At 48.5% G+C, this 10,092-nt stretch overlaps 1 protein-coding gene across 2 annotated transcripts in view; it reads left to right on the top strand.

Moving 5' to 3' along the window:
• The first annotated feature begins 3,012 nt into the window (after positions 1-3,012).
• Positions 3,013-10,092, top strand: part of FGF5 (fibroblast growth factor 5) — a 28,268-nt gene continuing 21,188 nt past the window's right edge. For both annotated transcript variants that reach the window (XM_081207427.1, XM_081207426.1), the window contains exon 1: positions 3,013-3,630. In XM_081207427.1, coding sequence (XP_081063553.1) covers positions 3,270-3,630 — 361 coding nt within the window. In that variant the 5' untranslated portion in view covers positions 3,013-3,269. The remainder of the gene's footprint in view (positions 3,631-10,092) is intronic.

Below are 10,092 nucleotides of genomic sequence, written 5' to 3'. Positions count from 1 at the left end.
CACACACATATTACTTTACCATATAGATAGATAGATAGATAGATGATAGATAGATAGATAGATAGATAGATAGATAGATAGATAGATAGACATATATATTACGATCAGTCAGACACTCTGTGTTTTCGCATTCTGGAGAACATTCGCAGCCGCGCTGGGATTATGATTATTTTGTTAAGGTAGCGCGCAACTTAATGAATCATATACATCAGGGAAAGGAGAAAGTGGAGAGCGCGTGGGACGGGATAATTCCCGGCTTCTTGCAGGCGAAGAGACAGCCAAGGTCTCACGCACAGGCGTTGTCCTAACCGAAGGGAGTGAGACTCCTGGTGGCGTCGGCGGTGTCTGGATGGGAGCGCGCGCGCGCCTTGAGCATCGCACACGTCGGGTGAATAATTCATTGGCCAGTCAGGTAGAGGCGGGCGGGGTGAGGCGCGGCACGTAGCAACCCCGGGCCAGTCTTGTTCTGGAGGAGACTCTCATTTGCAAAAAGACAACGTCGGGCGCTCGAATCCTGAGCGTCGCCAGGACGGCCCATTGACTTCACTAGGGCCACCCGCGCCTGCCAACACACCCCACAAGGCGGCCAAGGAAACGGAAGTTTGCCCAGTCGGTTCTTAACGGCGTGAACATACATACACACCTGGGGAGGGGGTTTGATCCCTGGTGGTTTTAAGGAGGAGCAATGACTTCCAAGCGAAGGGGTTCAGCTAAATCTTGTACATTATTTTAAGATAATTTTCTCCCGAGGCCTCCCGATCCGCAACTGCGTTGGAGGCAACACGAAGGCCAAACAGGTGATTTCTGTCCCCCGAGGGTTCGATCCCGGATCCCGTTTTGCAACGTCATTCCTTGCGGATAGGAAGAGCGTTCATCTGGGCATGTACAGAGCAGCATCTCTCCTGTCATTAACCACAGCCAAACTTAATACTTTTTGGAGGTAAAGAAAGGAGGTTGGTTGTTAGTTCAGAGAAGTCACGGTTCTCAAAGTTTGAGCCTATGTATCCTTTTTTATTTTTACAGCAATTCTAGTTTTAAACAACAGTGCTTATGATAAATAAGATTCTGAATTTGGGTTTAGTTTCTTTTCCGTGAAGATGCCACTTTAAACACAGCCGGTGGAGCGTCTCACCGATTTCAGTGGGAGCTGCTTCGGAGTAAAGTCCACAAAGACCTGGCATTTTCCCAGTAGTGATGTATGGAAGTGAGAGCTGGACTATAAAGAAGGCTGATCGCCGAAGAATTGATGTTTTTGAATTATGGTGCTGGAGGAGACTCAAGAGTCCCATGGACTGCAAGAAGATCAAACCTATCCATTCTGAAGGAAATCAGCCCTGAGTGCTCACTGGAAGGACAGATCCTGAAGCTGAGGCTCCAATACTTTGGCCACCTCATGAGAAGAGAAGACTCCCTGGAAAAGACCCTGATGTTGGGAAAGATGGAGGGCACAAGGAGAAGGGGACGGCAGAGGACGAGATGGTTGGACAATGTTCTCGAAGCTACCAGCATGAGTTTGACCAAACTGCGGGAGGCAGTGGAAGACAGGAGTGCCTGGCGTGCTCTGGTCCATGGGGTCACGAAGAGTCGGACACGACTAAACGACTAAACAACAAGACCCGGGCTGCTTACAGATTGGGCGGACAGTGAAACGGTGGAAGGCCTGCCTAGTCCAGCATCCTGTTCTCACGGTGGATAAGCAGATGACCATGGGAGACCCGCAGGCAGGATCTGAGCGCAACAGCGCTCTCGCCTCCTGCGCCTCGCAGCAAGTGGTATTCGGAGGCGAACTGCCTCTGTCGGTGGAGGCAGAACATAGCCACCGCAGCTAGGAACCAATGATAGCTTCGCCGATGCAATCCAAACATCAGGGCTTCAGTGGTACCTGCGCTGGCCTGCCAGAAACATGCCTATTCCGAGACTCTTCTCCAGACCTGAAATAGCTTTCCACCTGGATTTTCCTTTCCTTCCAGCGAGGAGGAGCGTCCCCTGCCCTATTCCGCAATCTGCAACCGGATCCACTGCCTAGTTAAACCAGAGTCATGTCGCAGCCCTCAACACGCACACACAACACTCCTGTCCGTCAAATGTTGTTGGACTACAACAGCTCCCATCGTCCCTGACCATTGGCTACGCTGGCTGGGGCTGATGGGAGTTGGAGTCCAACAATACCTGGAGAGCCACACAGGTGTCCCCCATCTCCTGCACAAGGGCGCAAGTAATCTCCACTTCCACACACTGAGGCTTACTTCTGAGTAAACATGTTTAGGGTGGCGCTTCCGCGCGCGCACACTTTCCGCCTTCCTTCCTTATTTTATTCTTCATCCCGACCTGCCAAACCGGAGTGAGCTATGCAAGACCACTGGACGACTATTCTTTTCTAGAAGAAGGTTGCCCCAAGAATACAACACCCTTGTTACATTTTTTTTAATATTAAAAAAATCAACGTCAGCTCTATTCCAAAGGTAGACTGCCTCTAAAGGTGGACGTTTAGCTATCTCACTTACTGATCGCTCCTCCTCAAGGTGGCTCTAATCTTCTCTAATCTAATGGCCATCGCCAGTACTGGTGGCAGGGAATTCCAGGGACCCCGCTCGGCGGAAATCATCCCGACCTAAGTGGTTTGTGAATTGAGCTGGCTTGATCCTTTTCCCCAACATCACATGAGTATTGGATCCATTCTGTCCCACTCCCGTTCAAGTTGCCTCCAGAGAATGTGGGCTGGCTGGGGGTGGCTATATTTCCCCCCTCCTCTGGGGAGCCCCTTTCGCTTGTCTCCGTTTATGAATTATTCGCAACCCGCGAGCCTTGACGGGGGCGGCGCGGGGGGGGGGACCCGGAATCAGCCTGCTGGTGCGTAAAAGCGCTGCTGGCGCCGAGGGCCGCGCGTCCCTGGTGCGCTCTGCGCTTCTCCAGCGTGGCCAGGGGTGACCCTCGCCTCTCCGCCGCCGTCTTCTTCCTCCTACGTTCCTTCTCCCGCCGGGGGTCTTGCGAGGCGTCCTTCTCTCGCCTCCCCCCCCCCAGCCCAGCCTCGGAAGGGCTGGAGAAGCGAGCCTCGTTTAGACTCCAGGCATGTAGGGGAGAGCTGTGAGATCACCCGGGTTATAAATATCTCCGTGCCAGCAGCTCCGCGCTCTCGGATCGCGCTCTCCCTCCAGCGGGCCGACGATGCCTTCCCTGCGCGCCGGAGCGCACGCCCGTTTGCCCCAGAGGTGCCGCGGCATTCGCAGCCGCCTCCGCAAAATGCCCTGCGCGTCCCTCCCGCTGGAAGAATGAGCTTGTCTTTCTTCCTCTGCCTTCTCTTTCTCAGCCACCTGATCCTCCTCGCTTTGGCACAGAAGGAGACGTTGCCCCCCAGAGCGCAACTTGGAGACGCGGCTTTGCGTGCCAAAAACAGCAGCAGAAGCAGGTTTCGAAGTAGGAATACTTCCTCCTCCTCCTCCTTTTCAGCCCCTTCCCCTTATTTCGCCCCCTCTTCGGGAGTTCAAGGCAGCGGTTCCGAAAGGAGCAGTTTCCAGTGGAGCCCATCCGGGCGCAGAACCGGCAGCCTCTATTGCAGAGTGGGCATCGGTTTCCATCTCCAAATCCACCCCGATGGGCATGTCAACGGCTCCCACCAAGGCAGTATCTTAAGTAAGTGCGTTTCGCTCCTCTCTCCGCCCCTTGCCTGGGGAACTGGGGCCACTCGGGGACATAAAATTCAATGTTGCAGTTCAGGGTATTCATTCTTTAATTTTTTTAAAAAAAGAGCATTTTTGCTGGTTGGTTTTATAGGAATCTCTGTGTAGATGCTTATTCCTAAACGTTCTTTTTAAAAAACAAAATCGTACACATTTTTAGTCTTGCTCGGTGTAAGTGCGGCTACCTACCTGCCCAGATCCCTTGGGACCCTAAGACTAAGAACTTTATGCATTTGATGTAAATTCGGTTATAATGAAAAGCTTGGCTTCTGGGTACACGCTGAAGTCCCTGTGTTGCAGCCCAGAGCCGTTCAGAGGGGCGCAGCTCAAAGAGATGGAAAATTCGCCAGTGACTTCGACAGCAAGTAGATTGCTTCCATAGCAGGTGGAGATCCTAATAATCTGTCTTCAATTTGCCCTCTGTAGGGAATGCAGAGAAGCAAGGTGGACTTCCCCACCCCCCACCCAAAACCCCCCAACTCCCTGGCTTGTTGTTATATTGTTGGTCCTTCTTCATAGAAGTTTACAGCCTGATTGGGGAGAGCTGGGAACAGAGGCCATTCTATGCGGGTGTCTGCATGTGGGATACACAGCATTTTGTAAATGGAAAAGTGCCATTAATAACTTTATTACTACTAATGATGGTGATAATGATAACAACAATAGTGATGGCTTTAAGCAGGGCACAGACTACTGCAGGTTTTTCTTTGCACAAATCAATGTTTTGGTGTCTTCTTTGCTTTTGAGTGCCTTGCCTCTGCTCACTTCTATTTGAATTGTGGATTCAGACTGCAGTCTGATAACCCTTTATCTGGGAGTAAGCTCCTTTGAACACGTTGGGCCTAGCCTCTGAACGGACAAGTTTAGGATTGCATCACACTTCCTCTGCACACTTTCCCAGAATTAAGTTCCGCTGGGATCTACTTAAAAAGTGAAACAAGCCAGTATCAGCTATAGTACAGTCGCATGTGAACAGCTGAATAACACAGCATGTCATGTTCACCTGTTGGTGAATATTTTATGTTTGGCTGATAGGAACCATCAGAAACAGACTGATAATTCCAAATGCAAATGGGAACAGTGATGGGAATAGTGGGAAAGGTCGTGGCTCGGGAGCATACACAGTTTGAATAGCCAATGTCCAGCTTATATAGCCAGCAGCCAAACGTTAAATGTTTTTCCAGGGCTGTGGCAAGAGGGAAGATCATGTATTTAAATGTTCCCACCATCCAAAAATCCTTGTACGTTGCATGTCAGGAAGGAAGGTTTAGATTAGCTAAACTGTATTTCTACATAGAACCCCCACTTTTAAAAGCATCCCCCACTTTCTCAGTTATGAAGTTATGAAATATGCAGTTCTCTGTCAGCAGTCTGATACAGGACAAACTATACTGCTCAAGTTTCTGTTGCAACTGATTAAAAAAAGGTGTGGGGGGGGGAGCAAACTACTGAGAATAACAGTGCTTCTTGGGACTTAGCAGAACTGAAACTATTTGCAAGGAGTGGTTAGATTTCTCCAGCAAATTCTAAATGACAATAGGTTTTGTTGTAATATGAGACCATTTTGGCACATTAAGTGGTATTTTTAAATAAAATAATTATGATAAATTTTATTAGGATTTCCCTCTTCAGCATTACTGAAGATGCAAAATCCTTGAATTTAGTAAAATGAAAAGATTACTGTCATAAAGTTTATCGAGAGTTTTAAGTTTTCCTCCTGCAGTGCAAAGGGATTAGTGACTATCGCTGAAAGTTTAGTTTTTAAAAAGGAAAAATAGTAATGTTTTAAGTATCTCGCAAGTCCTATTGAGATTCTGGAATGCTGCTGAAGTATCTGATTTCCATGAAACTTTGTTTTGGCTCTATTGCCTAGTGCAGGTGTCCTAGGCCTAATTCTCACTGGGGTGGCAACTTGTATGTCACTCCAGACTGTAGGTTGGAGAAGATTGGACAGCTTCTCCCTGCCCCCCCCCCCAAAAAAACCTCATTGCACGTAGAGATCTAGCATATCAGGGTGATTGCTAGAGTAGGACCCTTCTCCCTAACCTGCTACTTTTCTGTATACAGAGGCGGAGTTATAGCAAAGAGCCACTCCCTGCAGTCTGGAATTGTGTATCCCTAACTGAGGGATGCGGGTGGCGCTGTGGGTTAAACCACAGAGCCTAGGACTTGCCGATCAGAAGGTCCCGTTGCTCGATCCCTACTCCTGCCAACCTAGCAGCTCAAAAGCACGTCAAAGTGCAAGTAGATAAATAGGTACCACTCTGGCAGGAAGGTAAACGCCGTTTTCGTGCGCTGCTCTGCCAGAAGCAGCTTAGTCATGCTGGCCACATAAAGCCCTCCATCCTCTCTATCTGACCTCTCAAACTCTCTTGAGGCCACACACCCCACCAGCCATGTTCTGTGCTTTTCTCTGGCGGCTAAAATGTGTCCTTGAACTATCACAGCCCCTCTAGCCTGAATGGAGAGATGCTGGGATGGTGATACAGAAAGTCCTGTTGGCTCTTGCATAGCTGGGATGTAGCCTTCCTGTCTCTTTTGTTGCTCCACCCACTTTTGGCTCCGCCCCCACCCATCACTTGCACAAATCAGTGGGCCGCAAATCAGCCTGGTAAAACAGGGGTCAGCAAACTTTTTCATCAGGGGGCTGGTCCACTGTCCCTCAGACCTTGTGGAGGGCCAGACTATATTCTGAAGAAGAAGAAAAATGAGTGAATTCCTATGCCCCACAAATAACCCAGAGATGCATTTTAAATTAAAGGACACATTCTACTCATGTAAACACATGATCCGGCCCCCGGGCCTTTGTTTGCCTACCCATGCAATAAAAGGTTAAGTTCATAACCATGCTCTCCCCACTGACTTCTAGGAGAATAATTCTGATTTAAGTAAGATTAGATTAGATTAGAGGATCTAACCTGCTTACCTCTGGCTTCTTGTCCTCTGTGCTCACACCTCTCTCCTAGAATACCTTTGTGGCTCCCTCATTCTCTTTTCTTTATTACTTGTTAATCATTGGAACAAAGACGATGTACTTGCGACATCATTTCCTTTGCATTCAGAAGGTCCCAGGTGCAATCCCTTTACATCCCAAATAACCAAAATCCTACCACTTATTAATTTCTAGGATTTATTGTACTCAGGTTCTGCTTTTGAGCTTCCCATAAGCATCTGCTTGGCTACTGTGAGAAGAGGATGGGGGACTAGATGAGTTTTCAGTCTGATCCTGCAAGGCTTTCCTTGTTATTAAGAAATAATAATGAATGTTCAGGAAAGGAGCCTGGCAGCCGACTGATGGTGTTGACTCCTGCAGAATCAAAGTTGTGCATTGGTTAGTGTTGGGCTAGGATGGAGGAAATCTGGCTTGAAGAATCCCTGCATCAGCCATGAAGCTCACTGCATGACCTTGGGCCAGTAACTATCTTTTACCCTAACCTACCTCAGAGGGACACGGGTGGCGCTGTGGGTTAAGCCACAGAACCTAGGACTTGCTGATCAGAAGGTCAGCAGTTCGAATCCCCGTGACGGGGTGAACTCCCGTTCCTCGGTCCCAGCTCCTGCCAACCTAGCAGTTTGAAAGCACATCAGAGTGCAAGTAGATAAATAGGTACCGCTCTGGCAGGAAGGTAACCGGTGCTCTGGTTCGCGAGAAGCTGCTTAGTCATGACCCGGAAGCTGTACACCGGCTCCCTCGGCCAATAAAGCGAGATGGGCGCCGCAACCCCAGAGCCGGTAACGACTGGGCCTAATGATCAGGGGTCTCTTTACCTTTACCTTTACCTTTACCTCAGAGGGCTGTTGTGAGAATAATGTGTGTGTGCAGAGGTGGGGGAAAGCTGCATATATCTTATTGAGCTTCATGGAGTAAATATAAAATGAACGAATGAATGAATGCAGCTATGCACATTATTGTTAGGGAAAGGTCATTGGTCACATGTATTGCTGCCATGTATTGCTGAAGTGCTTTAGCATTGTGGTTTCTGAGCTATGGTTTGTTTGGCCTTAGCCCAGAAGTTCTGGGATAGGAGCAAGTCAGGCATTGCTTCCCTATAGGGCTAGAGATGGGGTCAGCAAACTTTTTCAGCAGGGGGCAGGTCCACTGTCCCTTGCACCTTGGGGGGGGGGACCAGACTATATTTTGAAAATAAAAATAAAAATGAACGAATTCCTATGCCCCACAAATAACCCAGAGATGCATTTTAAATAAAAGGACACATTCTACTCATGTAAAAACATGCTGATTCCCAGACCGTCTGTGGGCCGGATTCAGAAGGCGATTGGGCCAGATCCGGCCCCTGGGCCTTAGTTTGCCTACCCATGGGCTAGAGTTACAAGGAAGCCTTGGGGGGGGGCTGCTTCCTTTGGGGATATTCCGGCTCCCCCACCTGACTCTCAGGTATTTTCCTCTTTCTGTTTAAAAAGTAAGTTCCTAGACTTTACGTGTAAAAAGTAAAGAAGGACAACACACAGGCAGCAGTTCTAACCAACTGCCAACTAAGAAGCAAGAGAGCCTGTGGTGCAATGGGTCAGTGCGTCTGGCTGTTTACCAGAAGGTTGTTGGTTTGAGCCCACCCAGGAATGGTGAGGGCCTGCATTGCAGGGGGGCTGGACTAGATGACCCCTGGTGTCCCTCCCAACTCTATGATTCTATAAGCAATGCAACTAAATAACTTTGTGCTTGCTGTGCTGCCTGTATTTATGTTCTGACCATTCTGCAATAATTTCCAGTCCATTAAAGCCCCTTTGTGATACAATTCCTGGCTAAGGGTCTTGCTGCTTAATTCCTTCACTACCAGGTCCTGGGCCCAGTGCACTTTAAGTGGATTGGGTCCCTTGGTCCACTGCAAAAGAAGGTGCTGATCTGCATAAGATTTGTACCTGCTTTGTGTCCTGTTTTGCAGATTTAGGAGTAAGTACCTTTAAACACAAAGTGACCTGAATAGACATGTACACCATTGTACTGTAAGTTAGCTATACAGTTAATTCTTAAGAACGCAGGTGGCGCTGTCGGTTAAACCACAGAGCCTAGGGCTTGCCGATCAGAAGGTCTGCAGTGCGAATCACCGCGACGGGGTGAGCTCCCGTTGCTCGGTCCCTGCTCCTGCCAACCTAGCAGTTTGAAAGGACGTCAAAGTGCAAGTAGATAAATAGGTACTGCTCCGGCGGGAAGGTAAACGGCATTTCCGTGTGCTGTTCTGGTTCACCAGAAGCAGCTTAGTCATGCTGGCCACATGACCCGGAAGCTGTACGCCGGCTCCCTCGGCCAATAAAGTGAGATGAGCGCCGCAACCCCAGAGTCGGCCACAACTGGACCTAATGGTCAGGGGTCCCTTTATCTTTACCTATTCTTTGTATCCTGCACAGTAGGAAACATGCCTAAGCCTCTTTGCAAAGTTTTCACATTTTGCATTTAACTTTTTTTTTGTGTTGGGGGTTGGTTAACTACCACTTGTTCTTCTTGTGTTTGGCAAAAATGACATCTAGGGAGTACCTGATCTCAGGAGAACCCACCACAGGAAATATACTTCTTTGCTGCTAGGGGAGAAGGAAGGGGAAACTATGGAGTTTCCAAGTATTTGAAAATGAGACAGAAACAGGAAAAGTGTACCAAAGGGTGAAACAGAAACTCATTAGGACCCCACGGATTCCTATGGCCCGGTATCTAAGCCACTCGCTCATCAAACACAGCTCTGACTTCACTCATTGGTTAAAAACACTGATAGGCAGTAGCAGTCAGACTGACTCATCTCACAGAAATTGCATAGGCGGTACCTGCATATTTTGCTTCACAACCTTTCTTCCAGGAGAGCTAGAAACTTTAAAAAATGAGGCCCATTCTGGCTATGAGCCTAGGCTGATCTCAGTACCCCTGTACCCTGTGTGCAGCATTGGTGCCGGCCCTACCATTAGTGAGTGTCATGAAAGGTCAGCATATTGTTATATTATCCCATTTGTGATTGCTGTTGCATTCTGAGCGCACAGGAGAGGTGCTTGTTGGATTTTCTGCCTTGGGTTCCAAAATAACATAGCTGGCCTTGGGTACAAGGCAGCACGAGTTAGCAAGGGGTGGGTTGGTGCCATTTGCTGTCCTGGCTCAGGTGGCAAAATGTCTTGGGTCATTCCCTACCCATTGCGAAGGTGTGTTTAGCATGAATTTGTAGAACAGGGTTCTGCAACCCTGTTCCCATCATCCCTGACCACTGGTCCTGTTAGCTAGAGATGATGGGAGTTGCAGTCCACAAACAGCTGGTGTGAAGGATCAATTTTAGGGCAGAGATTTGGACTATATGAGTTTCAGGAACGTTCTCATTCTGAGGATGCAATGAAATTACTTCCAGAATAATGGGCTTTGGGGTAACTTGCTAGACAGCTTTTATCTCTGTTACAGAAGCATCCTTCTAAGTTGCACTGGTAT

Source organism: Podarcis bocagei (assembly GCF_964188305.1).
Source record: "Podarcis bocagei genome assembly, chromosome: 9".
Taxonomy (NCBI): domain Eukaryota; kingdom Metazoa; phylum Chordata; class Lepidosauria; order Squamata; family Lacertidae; genus Podarcis; species Podarcis bocagei.
This window is presented reverse-complemented; position numbering and strand designations above follow the sequence as displayed.